General features: G+C 44.5%; 1 protein-coding gene across 1 annotated transcript in view; it reads left to right on the forward strand.

Annotated features, from left to right (window-relative positions):
* Positions 1-20037, forward strand: part of LOC126278575 (odorant receptor Or2-like) — a 126228-nt gene that overhangs the window by 78997 nt on the left and 27194 nt on the right. Inside the window, exons 5-6 of the mRNA XM_049978781.1 lie at positions 621-725; positions 8370-8531. Of these exons, the coding sequence (XP_049834738.1) occupies positions 621-725; positions 8370-8531 (267 nt within the window). The remainder of the gene's footprint in view (positions 1-620; positions 726-8369; positions 8532-20037) is intronic.

Genomic DNA, 20037 nt, shown 5'->3' on the forward strand with positions numbered 1-20037 from the left:
AAGATAGGTGTCTGCTTTGCAACAGGTGTGGTGAGACTGACGAGTCGCGAACACTGCATGCAGCCCAAGGTGGCGAACTGAACCCAGGAATCTAGTGTGACTGGCTGGAGTGTAAGCTGAGGGCACCCACTGGGCAGTCTTGCCTTGGGTACCATCCAAGTGTGGCAGCATCAGGGCTGGCTGTCAGGGCTCACAGAACAGTGGGTTTGCTGATGTTTTTCAATGAGACTATCTCTGTTTAGCCACACATTGACCAAGGACTGCCGAGGAGACTGTCAAGGAGCTGGTGAATGTCGGAAGTCGGTCGTCCAAGTCCTGTTAACGATTGAGTGCGGAAAAATTATACAATTATACTTCCTCCGGCCCACTTACCGTCACTTAGGTGGCCGAGGCAGCGCAGCCTTGTGCTACAGTGTGTAGCAATCTAGTCAACGCTATGATAGACTGATGCTTTGTAGAACACAAAGTCAGTATTTGTCTAGTGCCTAGAAGCAGAATTACGTAAGTGGCTGGTCCGCACTCCCCTCGGTTGCTTGCAAGAGCTTCCCTTAGGCCTATGCAGCAACATATCGTACTTTGTTGTCGATAAGACCTTACAGTGTATTTTGTCATTCTTTCAGAACTCACGGAGCCTCACGCAGGCAGGGAAGTGCAGCTGGTACCTGACCCTAATGCTAGCGGAGGTGTTTGTATACTGCTGGTTCGGAGACGAGCTCATCACGGAGGTAAGACCCATAAAACATCCAAGAACCTCACAGCGGTAAGACATAGTACTGCAGGTGCAAAAAGGCAATGTTGTTTGGGATAAGAATTTTAGATACAATACAGTATCAAGGAAAAAGTGTGACGTAATGCAAGAATAATACACAGAATAAAACCTAAATAAAACAATTAAAAAACACTTATGAGCCAAAAAATTATGACCAGTGGCCACTGCGAGACTGAATGACACCTCCTGATATTGGGCAAGTGATACACTAAGGAAAGTATATATAAGGAGCGATCAAAAAAATTCTGTTTGATGGCGTTGCCGCAGCGTATATGCAACCCAGCGTGACGCTGATATGGGTGTACGAGTATAATCACTAACTTCAAGCTAAGGAGTTAGCGTTGCCTTCGAACTGAATCTTATTGATGGCCCCTTATGAATGGTGGATGTAGTATATGAAATCATTGTACAAAATGGTTCAAATAGCTCTGAGCACTATGAGGTCATCAGTCCCCTAGAACTACTTAAACCTAACTAACCTAAGGACATCACACACATCCATGCCCGAGGCCGGATTCTAAGCTGCGGCCGTAGCGGTCGCACGCTTCCAGACTGAAGCGCCTAGAACCGCTCAGCCACACCAGCAGGCAATCATTCAATAGATTAACCTCCTAACCATAAGCGATTATCACAAAGGGCAGATTGTTATGGCCCAGTACCTGCAAATGAGTATTTTGCAAACGGCGTAGGTTTTAACCTGTTTTCGTGAGTGGAAAGTGATTGAAGGATAGTGAAACGACGAGAGGGTGACAAGGTGTATGTCGTCAACGCTTCATAACAGAACATGCAGGTTGGATTGGAGGTTTGCACCGTCTGTAAAGTGAGCACCTGTGAAAAGTGGCTGATGGCGCTGGTGCATGCTGAAATGTTTTGAACACACCGTTCAGTGATAATTGTTGAACACGGACTTCACACTGTGGACGCTACGACATCGTCAATTACGACTGCAGTAAACACAGGATCATAACATTTGACCGTGGGCTATTGAAAACGTGTCTTAAGGCATTACTAATCACATTTATTTTTACACGAGGTAAGGGTCGGTTCAATTTGCCGATATTCAGGTGAAATTCTGATTGAAACATGCGTCACGTCATGGACACAGACCGAAGGGGACAATGATAGGCTATGTGGAGTATTCACCAGGTGTTCCATGGGACCTGTGGTAGTAATCAAAGCTGCCATGATAGCTTTGGACTACGTGAACATTATTTCGGGCCAACTGCATTGTTTCATTCTCGATGTCTTCCCCGGCGGCATTCTCATCTTCCATTACAGTAATTGCCCGTATCTCGAGGACACCATCTTTCTACAGTTATCTTGTGATCTGAAGAACATGACAATGACTACTGATTGATGTGCTGCCCACCAAATTCACTTGATCAGGACTTGAAAGAAAAAATGTAGTATGCTATCTGGCACCTGTTCCTTGCACACAACCCTCAACCCATAATTTAAGGGAATTGCGTGAATTGTGTGTAGAAGTCTTGTGTCACATACCTCTAGTCACTTGTCGAATCTGTGCCACGAAAATCGCTGTTGTATTGCGTTTTAAACGTATGCCCACAGACTGTGCGGCAAGTGGTCATAAAATTTGACTCATCATCGTATTTTATAATGAGGATGCTGGTCTGACACTTCGAATTCCTGCTACAGCGAGTATTTATTTGATCTAGAAGGAAAATAATCCATAGGTTTGACAATGCAGCGTTAATCGAAATCTAGATGGTGCTTGCAGTGCTGTGGGATGCAATATAGCCTATGGTGTGCCGTTGTACAATCCGTTTAACGGTAATGACAGTCGTTATTTTGATAGGATCCTGTAAAAAATTGGCCTGTTTGTACTGTACACTAACAGGGAGGTTAATTACACCATTATTTTATGTTTTTGTTCACGTGCATATGGGAGTGTTATAGCGGTATTACATGTCAGACCTGTTGGTGAAGTAAACAGAGTGGTCTGTCAGCAGAGGCTACCATATGTCCATGGAAAGATTTTCTGTGTAAACATTCACACTACGTATTGCAAGCATTTGCATCTGTATACACGTACCCTCCGTGTAGTATAGTCACTAACGTAATTTTGGTAATCTGTTTCCTATGTTACGGCACAGTTTACTCAACTACCATCACACCAAAACATTTAGCCCAGATACAAGATCGAGGTTTGTCGATAGAAATTTAACTCTGAAATAGTGTTCCATTAAGTTTCTGGTGTGCAGCCGCAAGATTTCTCCTTATTCTTCTAATATTTCGGCTGTATAACGTTCAGCCACGTTCGCAATCAGCGCTCTTCTGGAGATAGGTTGATGACACGTTTTTTGTCTGGTCCAATTAAGGTGATGCTTGTAGTCGATATCTGAACAACTTCAGCAGTCTCAATCCCAGTATTAGATTTACCATGGAGGCCGAAATTGATGGAAGGCTTCCATTTTTGAACATGACGATACTGTGGGTCACAGTGTTCATACAAAGCTGTCACATAAAAATCGATATCGGCACGCTAAGAGTTGCCAGCCACGACACCATCGTAATGGCGTACTTAGATCTCTAGTTCGCTGAATATGTACAACTGAATACGCCGATAGTTGAACTAAAAACTTGCACATTTTACGGTTACGTGTAAGGAAAATGGAGACTTTGACAAGCAGGTTCTTTGAGCTCTGGAGTTTGGACCATTTCTGAAAGTACATGAAGAGGAGAACAGATCTGAGAACATTCTTCGTTATGCTGGTAACATATGCCTTAAGACTGCCCGAATTTTATAGAATTTTAACATTAAGAGCATGTTCTGCCCACCTTCGAAAATTTTGGAATTACTCGGCTCTGTCAATGATGATATTTAGCATACAGGTTTCCTTGTCACTGCGGGAGGACTTACATCGTCCGTTCGATTAATATAATTCATGACAGGTGCGTGGAACACTACAACAGCCTGGAGAATCGCAGGTAGTGGAATATTGTTTAAACGAGCGACACGAGGTGAAATTTGACGAGTCCTGCTAGTTGCCAGTATTTCCGGTTTCTTGAACAGTGTTCACAACGAGGCAAGTGACATTAGCTTGACAACCTGAGTAGTGTAAACGAGCGCTATCCTGTTGACAGGAGGTGGAACCCCTTCTCCTATCCTATGAGAGCCAACATTCTCAGTTGCAACCATCCCAGTATTTGTAGACGCTGTATAACTGACGTCGGAGTCCTTCTAGGAGCGGCGTCACAGCCCGGTGTTGCAGGCAGCAATTGTGGTGTGCAGCGCATACTCAGTGTACGGCATGGAGGCCTATACAGGACGACGATTTGCAGTCCTGGCATCAGGTTCCATTGGGACTCAGCAGCAACAGCAGCATTCTCCTGAAGATGGGGAACCGGTAGAACGCAGAAATGTTGAAATGTTGAGAATTATCACTAAGGAAAACCTACGCAGTACCGGGGATGTTTCCTGCGAGTATAAGGCGGACGGGGCGGTGGGCCTGCCGCTTCCATCTCCGCGTCGAAAGAAGGCTGCACTGAACGTACACTGACGTTAATGACTGGTCACGAGCTTGGGCCACAGACTTTACGGTTTTACATGACGTGAGCAGTTTACAAGCATTATTGGAAGAACTGTGTGTACCACAGCGATTCGAAACATATTAAAGTTGGTGAAGAACGTACCACCACTTTCCTCCGCATCCAGTTATAATTCTTTCAGGACTCTCGTGGAGATAGGTGCATATCCTACCCATTCCACGTCACGATTTTAGACGCTCTGACAACTGCACGTAGGGGTTTCACATCATACGTTACTGTATTTCCGATGTCATAGGCATGAATATTAACAGTTGGACATCTACATTATTCTACACTGACGGAAAAAAAATAGCTGTACCAAGAAAGAGTTGTGCGACATAAACGAAAGTTGGTAGACGTGTTTCTATATCTGAAAGACGATGTACAACAAAATTTAGCTCTCGCTGCATAAGAGTGGCGCCAGTAGCGCCACTGTAAAGAAACAAAACAGGTTTGCTTAAGATACACGTTATAACGTTCATAAGCGTTGGTTACCTTTGAGACTGGGCGTGGTGAGTTGACGTTAGTCAAGAATGTGTGTAAGGCTGCCAAACGCCATTATCAGCACCTCACTGAATTTGAACAAGACTAGTTAATATGATTACGAGAAGGTGGAACTTCTTCCTGTAATACTACAGAAAGATTTGGCACAAATGTGCCCACTGTACATGATTGTTTGGAGCGGTTGACATGACAAAGTACGGTCGCAAGGAGACCGCGCTACGGACGTCCACATGGCAATATCGAGAGGGAAGAACAGCTTGTTCGGCGTATGGCTCTGGCGCAACAATTTGAGCAGCAGTTGGCACCAGAGTGACACAACGAACTGTTGCAAATCGGTTATTTCAAGGGCAGAAAAGATCAGAAACACCGCTGTTTACGATTTCAATGACGCCAAGTGAGAGTTCATTGGAGGGCAGGGTGGAGGTATGTTGTGTTTTCTAATAAAAACTGGTTCTGCCTCGGTGGCAGCGATGGTCATTTGTTGGTTAGAAGGAGGCCAGCTGAGGGCCCGCAACCAACCTGCCTGAGAACTAAATACACTGGACCTGTACCTGAAGATATGGTCGGCGTGCGATTTCGTTTGACAGATGGAGCACTATCGTGGCTATCCACTCTCGTAGTTAACCCACGTGTTCTGACTGCAAATATGAACGTCAGTCTGGTGATTCGACAAGCTGTGCTGACATTCTTGAACAGGATTCCAGGTCTTTTCCAATAGGTAACGCTGCTATAACCCAACATCCTCTACAGAGTAGCCTGCTCGATCACCAGATCTATCTCCAGTCGAGCACCTATGAAACTTCATCGGACGACAACTCCATCGTCATCCGAAAACAGCATTAACCGTCCTGTATTGACTCAACAAATGTAACAGGCATGGAACTCTGTGCCAAAAACTCACATCCGATACCTGTACAGCTTAACTCATGCGCTTTTGAAAACTTACATTCAATATTCTGTCAGTTATTCTGGTTGTTAATGCAGACTATTTCACAGTTGCAATGGCTTATCTCTCACATTAAGCTGTGATCTTGAAATGTTAATCACTTAAATATATTACCTAAGCATATATATTCCCAAAACTTCATTATCATAAATTATGTATTTGTTGGTGTATTTGGAGATGGCCAAGTTAAGTGGCAAAATAAAAGAAAACATTTACGTAGCTGGAAATAAAATAATACATACAGTTTGACTTACTGAGCCCTCCCGGTTGACCGTGCGGTCTAACGCACGGCTTTCCGGGCGGGAAGGAGCGCCTCGTCCCCGGCACGAATCCGCCCGGCGGTATTTGTGTCGAGCTCCGGTGAATCAGCCAGCCTGTGTATGGTTTTTAAGGCGGTTTTCCATCAGCCTCGGCGAACGCGGCCTGGTTCCCCTTATTCCGCCTTAGTTACAGTATGTCGGGAATTTCTGCGCAAACAAGTTCTCTACGTACGCGTACACCACCACTACTCTACCACGCAAACATAGGAGTTACACTCGTCTAATATGAGACGTTCCCTGCTGGGTCCACCGGGGGCCGAACCGCCCAATAACCCTGGGTTCGGTGTGGGGTGGCGGAGGGGTGAAGTGGACTGCGGTAGTCGTCGTGGGGTTGTGGACCACTGCGGCTGCGGCGGGGACGGAGCCTCTCCGTCGTTTGTAGGCCCCCGGTTAACATACAATGCAATACAATGGCTTACAGAATTTATGGTTAGTCCCGCAAGACACTAAAACAATCGCTCACCTGGGATTCTTTAGAAGGATATCTTATGGTTTTAGTTTTATTTTTGGTGTGGTGCTCCTTTGAATTTTAGCCGACTGACAGGGCAATGTTCTTTGAGTAATAGATATGTAGAGAGGTACAACACGAACATACAGGTATGAGCTAATCTGGTCAGTAACGTAATGTTACGTTGAAAGCATAAAGCGATTTGTAATTTCGTTTGTAATATTAGTGCTGTCTGAAAAGTAACAGTATTGTTTATCTACATTGGGTATTTAGTGTGTTTCCGGCTGTCAGAAAGGTTACATGTGTTTTAATAGTATCAGCGATTACTTATTTTCTGTAAACATAGACCAGCGAAACTGTATTAAAATTTTCGATAAGACCGGAATAAAGAGCATTAAATTTTCAGAAATGTTCAATACTGCTTTGGTGAATCTGATACGACTAAAAGACATGGGTTTACGTGGGTTTACGAGTCGTATAAGCATTTAGAAGATTGCCGTAAATGCTATGTTGATGAGTGCCCTCGACACCCCAGCACATCATCAACCGATTTGCCATATCAATTAGCTCGTGTCATGAAATTGTTGCTGATGATCCGATGATTTCGGTATCAAACAAGTGACAGCAAAATTTAATCCAAAACTGTTAATTTCCAAAGACTACCAGCGCAATTGTAAGTTGCTCAGGAACCGATGCAGCACTGCTGGAACGTGTCGTTACAGATAACAAAATACCATGTATAGTGGGAACATTCTCGGTCGCCGAAACCGAAAAGTGTTCGGTGAATATGGTGAGAAGTCATGGATATGCTCACTGTGATCTTCGATTTTATCTGGACAGTACGCCAAGAGGTTTTGCTGTAATGTTGAAAAATCAATGAGGAATACTACTTACAATCTCAGCATCGTTTGCATGTAGCAATCCAACAAAATCGTTCGGGTTTGTGGCGATACAATGCATGACCACTGCAGCACCAAAATGCATATCTGTGCACTAATTTTTGGCCAAAAACAATACTGTAATGATGTATCAGCCTCCATATTCTCCTTATCTATCTGCAAAGATAAGGAAAATTTTTCACGGCCGTCGAATTACAGAGGTAGATGAGATTTAAAACTCGTCGTCGGTAGAGCTAGAAGTTTACCCCATGGTCGATTTCCAGAAGTACTTTGAGGGTGGGAGAAAGCATTGGTATAAACATATAACGGGGTCTGTTTCCTAGGGGATAGGATTAATGTATACGAATAAGTGAAATTCTTTTCATAAGTCAAAAATTACCGCTAATTTTTAACACGGCTTGTCAGGTTCGTGACATTCTTCTACTTTTCAGATTCTGTCATTTGTAAAGCATTTCTTTTCCTGTTGAAATAAGATTTATAGAAACGTTCATGACATCCTCAATAGGTTTCTTATTTCCTTCCTGGGAAGTGCCATGTAGACTGTAATAATAGAACCGTAATTGCTAATTAGACCTCTATCATCAAATAGGAAAATAACAACATTTTAAGTAGCCTTAGACGTTTGTTATGTATGTGTGGTACTGTTTAGTTGCTTATGAACAGTACCTGACATGAAAGGGCCTTGTAGAATTGAAATTATTAAATAAATCAGCTCTGCATCGAATATTGCTCTATGCGAATTTGTGTCATGTAATTTTCTGTCCCCGAAAACGCAGAACTCATTTTTGCTTGATGAAAATAGTTTTTATATTGACAGCATGAGATAGCCGTTATATTTTGGGCACGTTTACCTTTCTGCTGTTTATACTCACTTGCTTTCTTTTTACTAATTGCTGGGTGGCCCTCGCTCTTCAGCGCTTGCGTCTTCTTTCAGAGTGAGAACGTCACCATGTCAGCCTACACAGCAGCGACGTCACTACAGGGGTTCCCCGCTGATGTCCGGAAGTCGCTGCTGCTGGTCATGACCCGCGCTCAGCGTCCGCTGCGCATCACCGCCGGTGGGCTGTTTCCCTTCTGCAGGGAATCCTTCGTCTCGGTGAGGACTCGTACTAACGTACACATTTCTGTTCATGTGTTCGCATTCGTTTTGGTACAAATATTCTTCGCCGTCAGGCTGGCTCTGAGCACTATGGGACTTAACATCGGAGGTCATCAGTCCCCTAGAACTTGTTGTTGTTGTTGTCTTCAGTCCTGAGACTGGTTTGATGCAGCTCTCCATGCTACTCTATCCTGTGCAAGCTTCTTCATCTCCCAGTACCTACTGCAACCTACATCCTTCTGAATCTGCTTAGTGTATTCATCTCTTGGTCTACCTCTACGATTTTTACCCTCCACGCTACCCTCCAATGCTAAATTTGTGATCCCTTGATGCCTCAGAACATGTCCTACCAACCGGTCCCTTCTTCTTGTCAAGTTGTGCCACAAACTCCTCTTCTCCCCAATTCTATTCAATACCTCCTCATTAGTTATGTGATCTACCCATCTAATCTTAAGCATTCTTCTGTAGCACCACATTCGAAAACATCTATTCTCTTCTTGTCCAAACTATTTATCGTCCATGTTTCACTTCCATACATAGCTACACTCCATACAAATACTTTCAGAAACGACTTCCTGACACTTAAATCTATACTCGTTGTTAGCAAATTTCTCTTCTTCAGAAACGCTTTCCTTGCCATTGCCAGTCTACACTTTATATCCTCTCTACTTCGACCATCATCAGTTATTTTGCTCCCCAAATAACAAAACTCCTTCACTATTTTAAGCGTCTCATTTCCTAATCTAATTCCCTCAGCATCACCCCTGAATTTATTCGACTACATTCCATTATCCTCGTTTTGCTTTTGTTGATGTTCATCTTATATCCTCCTTTCAAGACACTGTCCATTCGGTTCAACTGTTCTTCCAAGTCCTTTGCTGTCTCTGAAAGAATTACAATGTCATCGGCGAACCTCAAAGTTTTTATTTCTTCTCCCTGGACTTTAATACCCACTCCGAATTTTTCTTTTGTTTCCTTTACTGCTTGCTCAATATACAGATTGAATAACATTGGGGACAGGCTGCAACCCTGTCTCACCCCCTTCCCAACCGCTGCTTCCCTTTCATGCTCCTCGAGCCTTATAACTGCCATCTGGTTTCTGTACAAATTGTAAATAGCCTTTCGCTCCCTGTATTTTACCCCTGCCACCTTCAGAATTTGAAAGAGAGTATTCCAGTAAACATTGTCAAAAGCTTTTTCTAAGTCTAGAAATGTAGGTTTGCCTTTCCTTAATCTATTTTATAGGATAAGTCGTAGGGTCAGTATTGCCTCACGTGTTCCAACATTTCTGCGGAATCCAAACTGATCTTCGCCGAGGTCGGCTTCTACCAGTTTTTCCATTCGTCTGTATATAATTCGCGTTAATATTTTGCAGCTGTGACTTATTAAACTGATAGTTCGGTAATTTTCACATCTGTCAACAGCTGCTTTCTTTGGGATTGGAATTACTATATTCTTCCTGAAATCTGGGGGTATTTCGCCTGTCTCATACATCTTGCTCACCAGATGGTAGAGTTTAGTCAGGACTGGCTCTCCCAAGGCCATCAGTAGTTCCACTGGAATGTTGTCTACTCCCGGGGCCTTGTTTCGACTCAGGTCTTTCAGTGCTCTGTCAAACTCTTCACGCAGTATTGTATCTCCCATTTCATCTTCTTCTACATCCTCTTCCACTTGCATAATATTGTACTCAAGTACATCGCCCTTGTACAGACCCTCTATATACTCCTTCCATCTTTCTGCCTTCCCTTCTTTGCTTAGAACTGGGTTTCCATTTGAGCTCTTGATATTCATACAAGTGGCTCTCTTTTCTCCAAAGGTCTCTTTAATTTTCCTGTAGGCAGTATCTATCATCGCCCTCGTGAGATAAGCCTCTACATCCTTACATTTGTCCTCTAGCCATCCCTGCTTAGCCATTTTGCACTTCCTGTCGATCTCGTTTTTGAGACGTTTGTATTCCCTTTTGCCTGCTTCATTTACTGCGTTTTTATATTTTCTCCTTTCATCAATTAAATTCAATATTTCTTCTGTTACTGAAGGATTTCTAGTAGCCCTCGTCTTTTTACTTACTTGATCCTCTGCTGCCTTCACAATTTCATTCCTCAAAGCTACCCATTCTTCTTCTACTGTATTTCTTTCCCCCATTCCTGTCAGTTGTTCCCTTATGCTCTCCCTGAAACTGTGTACAACCTCTGGTTTAGTCAGTTTATCCAAGTCCCATCTCCTTAAATTCCATTCTTTTTGTAGTTTCTTCAGTTTTATCCTACCGTTCATAACCAATAGATTGTGGTCAGAGTCCACATCTGCCCCTGGAAATGTCTTACAATTTAAAACCTGGTTTCTAAATTTCTGTCTTACCATTATATAATCTATCTGATACCTTCTAGTATCTCCAGGATTCTTCCACGTATACAAACTTCTTTTATGATTCTTGAACCAAGTGTTAGCTACGATTAAGTTGTGCTCTGTGCAAAATTCTACCAGACGGCTTCCTCTTTCATTTCTCTCCCCCAATCCATATTCACCCACTATGTTTCCTTCTCTCCCTTTTCCTACTCTCGAATTCCAGTCACCCATGACTATTAAATTTTCGTCTCCCTTGACTACCTGAATAATTTCTTTTATCTCCTCATACATTTCATCAATTTCTTCATCATCTGCAGAGCTACTTGGCATATAAACTTGTACTACTGTAGTAGGTGTGGTCTTCGTATCTATCTTGGCCACAATAATGCGTTCACTATGCTGTTTGTAGTAGCTTACCGGTACTCCTATATTTTTATACATTGTTAAACCTACTCCTGCATTACCCCTATTTGATTTTGTATTTATAACCATGTATTCGCCTGACCAAAAGTCTTGTTCCTCCTGCCACCGAACTTCACTAATTCCCACTGTATCTAACTTCAACCTATCCATTTCCCTTTTTAAATTTTCTAACCTACCTGCCCGATTAAGGGATCTGACATTCCACGCTCCGATCCGTAGAACGCAAGTTTTGTTTCCCCTGATAACGACGTTCTCTCGAGTAGTCCCCGCCCGGAGATCCGAATGGGGGACTATTTTACCTCCGGAATATTTTACCCAAGAGGACGCCATCATCATTTAACCATACAGTAAAGCTGCATGCCCTCGGGAAAAATTACGGCTGTAGTTTCCCCTTGCATTCAGCCGTTCGCGTTACCAGCACAGCAAGGCCGTTTTGGTTAGTGTTGCAAGGCCAGATCTGTCAATCATCCAGGACTGTTGCCCTGCAACTACTGAAAAGGCTGCTGCCCCTCTTCAGGAACCACACGTTTGTCTGGCCTCTCAACAGATACCCATCCGTTGTGGTTGCACCTACGGTACTGCAATCTGTATCGCTGAGGCACGCAAGTCTACCCACCAACGGCAAGGTCCATGGGGGTAGGCCTAGAACTTAGAACTACTTAAACCTAACTAACCTAAGGACATCGCACACATCCATGCCCGAGGCAGGATTCGAACCTGCGACTGTGGCGGTCGCGCGGTTCCAGACTGAAGCGCCTAGAATCGCTCGGACACACCGGCCGGCTCGCCGTCAGAATTACGTGGTCGCTTGATGCGGTGGGTTCAGTATAGGAAGCATCGGTGCGACAACTGCCTGGTCTTGAGGGGCACATCAGCCTTTACGTCTCCACATTTGCATAAAATTTTAACTGTTTGCTAGATCAGAAAATTAATTGACGTCTTATGGAACCCTCAATATATTAGCTGGCGTCATAAACCACTTGCGAGATTTTCATATTATCTCGCTCGCTACATGCAGAGCATTGGTCCTACAGAAGGAATGCACGAAACATTTTTGCTGAAAATTAAATGTAGTTTGTACTTAGATCCGTTTTCGCTAGCGGCCGTAGTTTTCAAGTTATTCAACGAAAAAACAGCCCCACTTCCACAGTGGTCTCTACTAGTCAGAGTTTGTAGTACGTTGTTCATGCCACTCCTTCCTACCAATATACAATTATCTGAGACTACACAAATTATTTCGCACAGCCGACCTTGTCTACCGAGTCAAGGACATAGAAATTGGGATACTGAAGTTTGTGTAAATTTTACCTACCAATTTCGTGAATTTTAACACCATAAAATAAACCTTTACATCTTTGTATTCGTCAGGCTTTCTGATTACGAAACTACTGTGCTTGTACTGGCTAATTTTGAATAGAATTGTTAATGTAATTAGTTTTAGCATAGCGTTCACAGATGTGTTTCGTTCGTTACCATCACGGACACATTTAAATAAATTATGTTAACTAAAAAGATTATTATGTTGGCGGCGGCGTAACAGCCAACCAAAAGAGACCTAGGTAGTTCGTGATAGTCGGAAGTCTTTGAACAGTGGTAAGAGGAAATGCAAAGAACAACGGTCTATAAATCCTGACCGGCAAGATATTAGTATAGGGTGGAAGTGCGTTTCAAGGTCACTTTTGTGCGTTTTACAAAGATAACCAGCTCGAATATAAAAAGCTCAGAAGTCGGTAGGTAGAGGAAAAATTGAAGCAGAAATTCTGGAACGCGTCATTACAGGTAATGAAGTACCATGTCTAGTGTAAATATTCTCGGTATCTAAGATCGAAAAGTGTTCGGCGAATGCGTTGAAAAGTCATGGATATGCTCATTGTGTTCTTCAATTTTATCGGCGTTGTACATCAAAAGAAAGAGTTTCTGCTACAAGGACGAAAAGTCAGTGAGGAGTACTACCTACAATTTCAGCGCCGTTTGCGTGTAGCAAACCGAAAAAATGACTCGGATAAGTGGTGCCACAACGTTACTCTGTATGTTTTTTCGAGTTACTGAAGTACTGTGGCCTACAGCGATAATGTATCCCAATTCAGAAATTAACTACATTAAATTTCCTACGAAAAGGTCATGCTGATTTTTCTTTGGGCCTGGGAGTTTGCCAGCAGGGAGATCGAGATTATCAAAAACTCTTGCTTGGTTTATGGAGATCAGATATAACTTTGCGGGATGCATAAAACGACAGCCGTACCTAGAGCTGAATCACCCTGTACATAGGGGAACATCTCCAATATCGTTCGACTACACTGTTGGTGATAAGCCATTAGAAATAGTAACACTTGTAAAATATCTTCAAGGAACAGTCCACAGTGAGCTAAAGTGGAATGACCACATAGACGCAAAAGTAGCTTTGACGTATGATACTCCTAATTCAACAGTCTACTACACGTTTATATGGTGGGGGTCGTCAATACACATTGCTCATCAATTCATTTAAACTGGCCGAGTATTGAGTACCTGCGATAGCTGCATTGAGAACGGACGGAGTTTTCAATATAATTTCCTTGCTATTCACTTTATTTATAATTTTTCCACGACATCAGCAACAAAATATAATGAGATGTAGTCCTTTCGTCGAACAGACAAATGTGTGATGAGTCATTTAATACGTCATAGAAATCTGTCTGGCAGTTTACTGAAAACACACCTACGTCCTTTTGCAAGAATAATAAACGAAGTTACGTAATCTATGGCGTGTCCTAGTTCTGTGATGAATTTAATTTGTAACCGTTGTTCGAGGTGAAGATTCGCTTTCAAATAATAGATGTTCCATTGGTTACATCATACAAAAATGCAACAGTGAAACGACTGAAACACTGTCGGGCATGCTTCATCAAGAACGTGGAATGGTTGGGGACCTTTTTCTCTCACGTAGTGTGTTTAATTCTATGCTCACCATTATTCGTTTCGCTTCTATGCGATCTGAAGTTTAAGATTTACCGACCACCTTTGAAGAAAAACGGTCCTTCCATTATAGTCAACAAGAATTCATAAAAAAGTTCTTCTGAAAAGAAAAGTAATGGGGTTTTATGTACAAAAGTATAGTCTCTTTTGTTTGCCAGATTTCTGATGACTTATTTTTCTGATAATGTCATGTAAAAGTGTCAGATATCTCCCACTTCCCCCCCAACTCCTCTGTCACAACGGGAGTAGGTCACTTTGGCTAAGTATAGAATCCAAAGTGGCAGACCTAGTCCGATATACTTGCTTTTAAAACGGTTTAAACTCAAAACTCACAGTTTAAAATAGTGGGAAATTAAACAAATTCCACGTGTGCGAAGGCTTCAATAGTCTGTGTGGTTTCCGGAGCATTTATGATAAGTTTGGATTCCAAGAGCCTACTTGTCGTAATTTTAAAATTGCTCGAAATTAAAAAAATCCAAAATAGGCCCTTGCCCTAAGTTTAGAACGATGGGAAATTATAAACAGCCCATTTTTTAATTCAGAAACTCAATTGTGCCAGAGACCTATTATGTTCAATGTCCAAACAGTTACCACTGTGTGTAGTACGATAGAATAGGGACATTTATTGAGTTAATCAATCTCGAGGCCATGTTGCGGGTGGATAGCTCCACAGTATGGCAACAGAGATAACAGCTGCCCATTATGACGGTTCAACAATTTCCTTGGAATCTCAGGACGAGTTCTACCAACCATTCCTTCTTTGAGCTAAGCAAAGCCATAAACAATTTCCCTACCTAAAAGTCAGCCACATCTCTATGTCCCTGTCGGACAGAAATTTTCATACGTTACCAGAGGGGCCGTCACGAAATTAGACGCCATAAGATCACACTCCACCCTTGCAGTCGAGCGGCGATGAGCGCTGTGATTCCACGCCACATAGCTGTGCATTAAACACAGCAGTATGTCAGCAACAGCTAAATGTTATATGTTCCGATGCTATGATAAACAGAAGGCCGAAATTGTAAACCTAGCTTTCAAAAACTCGTTCACGGTAGAGGACTGCAGCACCATTCCCCCTTTCAATTATCGAACAAACGAAAGGATGGGTGACATAGTGTTTAGTATATTTGGGATTGTAAAGCAGTTAAGATCCTTAGACGCCAGGAAGGCATCTGGCCCAGACGGTATCTCCGTAAAATTTCATGTTGACTATGCTACAAATATAGCATCATTCTTTTCCATCATCTATCACAGATCATTGGAACAGCGGAAAGTTCCACGGGATTGGAAGAAGGCCCAGGTCATATCAATCTACAAAAATTGTAGAAAATCGGATGCACATAATTACCGGCCAATTTCACTGACATCGATTTGTTGTAGAATCATGGAACATATTTTGGTTCAGACATAATGGCCTTTCTAGACTCTGAGAAGCTCCTATGCAGAAACCAGCACGGTTTTAGGAAACAGCGGCCGTGCGAGACACAGCTGTCCCTCTTTGTGCATGATATACAACACGCAGTAGATACCGGCTTCCAGTTTGTTGTCATATTTCTCGGCTTTGGAAAGGCGTTCGACTCATTTCCGCACTGTCGCTTGCTACATAAAGTGCGCGCTTACGGTCTATCCGATGACATATGCGGTTGGATAGAATGTTTTCTAACAGACAGGGAGCAGTATGTCGTCCGGTGACTTCAACAGAAACAAGCGTAACTTCAGGTGTGCCACAGGGCAGCGTAATAGGTCCTCTGCTTTTTACGATTTACATAAACGATTTGGTTGGTGGTACAGGTAGCGGCCTTAGACTGTTTTCCGATGATGCTGTAGTCTACAGGAAAGTAGTATCACGTGAAAGTTGTGAACAAATCAACTAGGATTTGCAGAAAATAAATACGTGATATAATGACTGGCAGTTATCTCTCAATATTAGTAAGCGTAAGGCGAAAATCGCCATTAACGTACAAAATAAATGCCCAGTATATGCAATCTTCACGGATTGTCAGCCGAGTAGCATCGTCGTCTCGTAGCAACGTTTCGATGGAATGCGTCTCCATCATCTTCAGGCAAAGCGTTGAGATATCGCTGCTGCTCTCATCTTTTACTCTCCCCTCTTTGTGGAAGTGTGAGGGGGAGTTTGTAGCCTTTCGGCTTTTACTTCCTTGTGTACGTGTGTGTGTGTGCTTTTTTCTGTAGTTTTTTTGGTGCCTGTGTCTGGTGTTATATGGGAAGGAGCAGGATTTGGGATTGGGTATTGGGATTTTCTCTTCGACTTAATCGTCGAAGTACATGGGTAGCTTGTGCTTCTTGGGGGACATGTCATACGGAGGGCGTTTCCTGATCTGGAAGAACCCTCATAGAAGGCCCTTGCCAGATCTTGGAAACGCTCTCTCAGGAGCGGGATGTCAGCTGCGGCGTGCAGAACATCTATGGGGAATCCAAGGGGTAAATGCAATGCCATCCTGAGGGCGCGATTCTGCAGCCTCCGGAGTTTGTCCAGGTGCTGCTTCGCCGCGTATCCCCAGACATGCCACGCATAATCCATTACTGGCCGGATCAGGGGCTGGTACACATTTACTGCTACTGGGCAGGGAAGGGAGCTGGTTGAGTTCAGGATGGGGTATAGGATGGACGTTCTGGCGCAGACCTTCGTGTGGACCTAGTCTATGTGGAGTTTCCACGTAAGGCAAGAGTCCAAGGTTACGCCAAGGGCAGTTCTGCGCAAGGGTAGTTGGCTTCCGTGTTGGTGAAGGTCTAGGTTCGCGCTTTCCGAGTCTGCGGGTAATCAACATAGCCTGCGCCTTTTCAGAGTTGATGGTGATGCGCTAGCGACTGTCCCAGGTTTCTGCCTCGTCTAAAACCGTTTGTAGCCTACGAATGAGCTGGTCCTTGTTCGCATTTCTCGTGTAGAAGGGTGTGTCGTCCGCGTACTGTGCAGTGTGCACCAGGGGGGCTGCTGGAGTGTCCGTAGTGTACAGACTGTACAAAACGGGCTCCAGGACCGATCCCTGTGGCACCCCAGCACGAATACGCCTTTTGGTGGAGGTGGCAGTTTCTACTTTGACGGAGAAAGCTCTATTCGTGAGATAGCTTTTAATCTGCTGAACTATGCTCCCGGGAAACCATTGTGTGTACAACTTGTAGAGTAGCCCTCCTTGCCATACTGAATCGAAGGCTTTGGCTACGTCTAGCAGCACTATCCCTCAGTAGCCACTGTGACTGAAGCCCTCTGTGGCTGCTTCAACCATTCTCATGACCTGTTGTGCGGCAGAGTGGTTGTGCTGGAACCCGTATTGGAATTCCGGCAGAATTTGCTCTTGGTAATCTTTTCTTGTATAGGCCTTAGCAGGAGGCGCTCATAGTTCTTCCTGAGAGTTGGCAAAAGGCTAATCGGCCTGTAGTGCTGCGGTAAGAGAGGGTCTCTCCCTGGTTTGTGTATCGCGACCACTTCCGCATGTTTCCAGCAAGCTGGGAACTCGCGGAAACGAATAATCTCGTTGAGGACTTTCGCAAGGTGTGTGATCGCTGTGGGTGGGACATTTTTGACTAACTGGTTAGTGACACTGTCGTGTCCTGGCACCTTTTTTGTAGGAAGGGACCTGATTACTCTTGCCACGTCCTCGGGGGCAAAAAGTACGGGTTCGTCCTCTGGGTCCTCCTCAGCGTTGAGAAAGACAGCCAGTTGACGACTGACTACCTCTTCATGCTCTTCATCCTGGGGTTCTGCCGCTTGAAACTGGTTCTCAAAGGAGTCGGCGAGGGCGTTGGCCTTCCCAACATGGCTGTAGACCAGTCCCCGCTCGCTGTGCAGTGGCGGCATCCTAGCGCTTCTTTTAGTGGACTGTTTGGTTGCTTGCCATAATGTATGATCGTTTACTTTGAGAGCTGTGAGGCGGTTTTGCCATTGCTGGTTTCTGTGCTCATTGGACAATACCTTCAGTTCTCTCTGTAGACGATTGAGCAGCATCCTGGTGGCCTGGTTTCTGGTGATCTTTTTTGCCACTCTGTTATTATGTCGACTTTGAGCTAGCAAATGTTCCGGGAGCTGTATTTGCGGCGGTGGGCAATCCCTTTGTGGAGGGGTGGCCTCTTTCGCTGCCTGCAAGATGGTGCCTGTTAAGTCTTGTAGCTCTTGTTCTTCTGTTTCGGCAGTAGGTGGCGGAGCGCGAGCGATATCAGAGGCGACAGTTTCTCGGTATCGCTCCCAGTCTGTACGTTTGAAAGACGTCTGGTACCGTGGGAGTGCTACCCATTCTCCCAAATCGACCTCTAGAATCACTGGGTTGTGGTCAGAGGACACAAACCATGCGATCCTCCTAATGAGAGCTATGTCTAACATGTCAGGCCTGCTCAAAAAATGGTTCTGAGCACTATTGGCGTTAACATCTATGGTCGTCAGTCCCCGAGAGCTTAGACCTACTTAAACCTAACTAACCTAAGGACATCACACAACATCCAGACATCACGAGGCAGAAAAAATCCCTGACCCCACCGGGAATCGAACCCGGGAACCCGGGCGTGGGAAGCGAGAACGCCACCGCACGACCACGAGCTGCGGACACGGCAGGTCTGCCTCCGTTTGTCGGAAAATGTTTGGGCTCGACTGGACCCCATGTTTCGAAGTGGTGGGTGCGTGCTAGTTGTTGCAGTTTGGCGCCTACTCTGGAGGTTACTCTAGAAGTCCAATCAGGGTGTTTGGCATTGAAGTCTCCCCCTATTACGAGTTTGCCTTCAATTTGCCTCAGAGCAGCTCTGTCTCCCTCATCTATCTGGTCATGTGGGGGGCGGTAGACTGCAACAGTTGTTAGGGGTCGGGGGGCAGTGGTTACTTCCACCGCCACTGCTTAGATTTTATTGGTATCTGGTAGGAATACCTGGTGTTGGGGGACCCCTCTTTTTATGTACATGGCCACTCCTCCGTCTTGGGTTGGCCTGGGGACTGTGGCTTTTATTCCCCGTTTTAGATGAGTTTCCCCCATCATGCCTATGTCGATGGAGAACTCCTTCATGAGTTCTCTGAACTCGACCGCTTGATTAACAATGCCGTCTGCATTAAAGACGCACATTGTCAGGCCTAGGATGTTTGGTCGTCTATTCATGATGGGGTTTTGAAACTACTGTGGAAGTCGCAGAGGAGAGCGACTGCTGGACTGCTGCCTGAAGGGCAACGAGGATCTGTGTGTTCTGCCTCTGGGCTTCCCTGAATTCCTTCATCATTTCCATGACGAGGTTCATGGTCTGCACCATAATGCCTAACACCTGATCCGAGGGTGTGGGCTGCGTTTGGGGTTCCCTAGAGCTTTCTCTGTCATGGTGGACCTGGTCGTTGTTGTTGTGTATTTACCGGTGTTGTTCTTGTGTTGGTGTACGGTGTTGTGGTGATGGGGTTACGTTTCCGTGGCTTCTCGAAGGAGAGAGTACTTCTGTGCAAGTTGCCCTTGGTGTGTCCGGCCTTGGTTTTACCCAGGCCTTGTCCGTGTGTGTTGTTGTGTTTTCTGTTCTTGTGTGGCTGGATGGGATCATGGTGTTTTGTTTGCGAGTGTGGGGGGCGGCCTTTGCGCCCTTTGCCTGCTGTGTGTGTCGTTTGTGGATCTCACAACATTGGTAACCCGCTGTGTGGTTTTTTGCCACACAGTGTGCACCTTATTTGTGGGTCCGTGTGTTGTAGTGTGCAGGTTCTTGTGTCTTGGGCCTCGGCGCACTTTCTGCATCTTATTGGCATGGTGCAGTAGGCGGCGATGTGGTTTAGGCCCTGGAATGTGATTTTCACTCTGCAGCGGAGTGT

Source organism: Schistocerca gregaria, chromosome 6 (assembly GCF_023897955.1).
Source record: "Schistocerca gregaria isolate iqSchGreg1 chromosome 6, iqSchGreg1.2, whole genome shotgun sequence".
Lineage (NCBI taxonomy): Eukaryota > Metazoa > Arthropoda > Insecta > Orthoptera > Acrididae > Schistocerca > Schistocerca gregaria.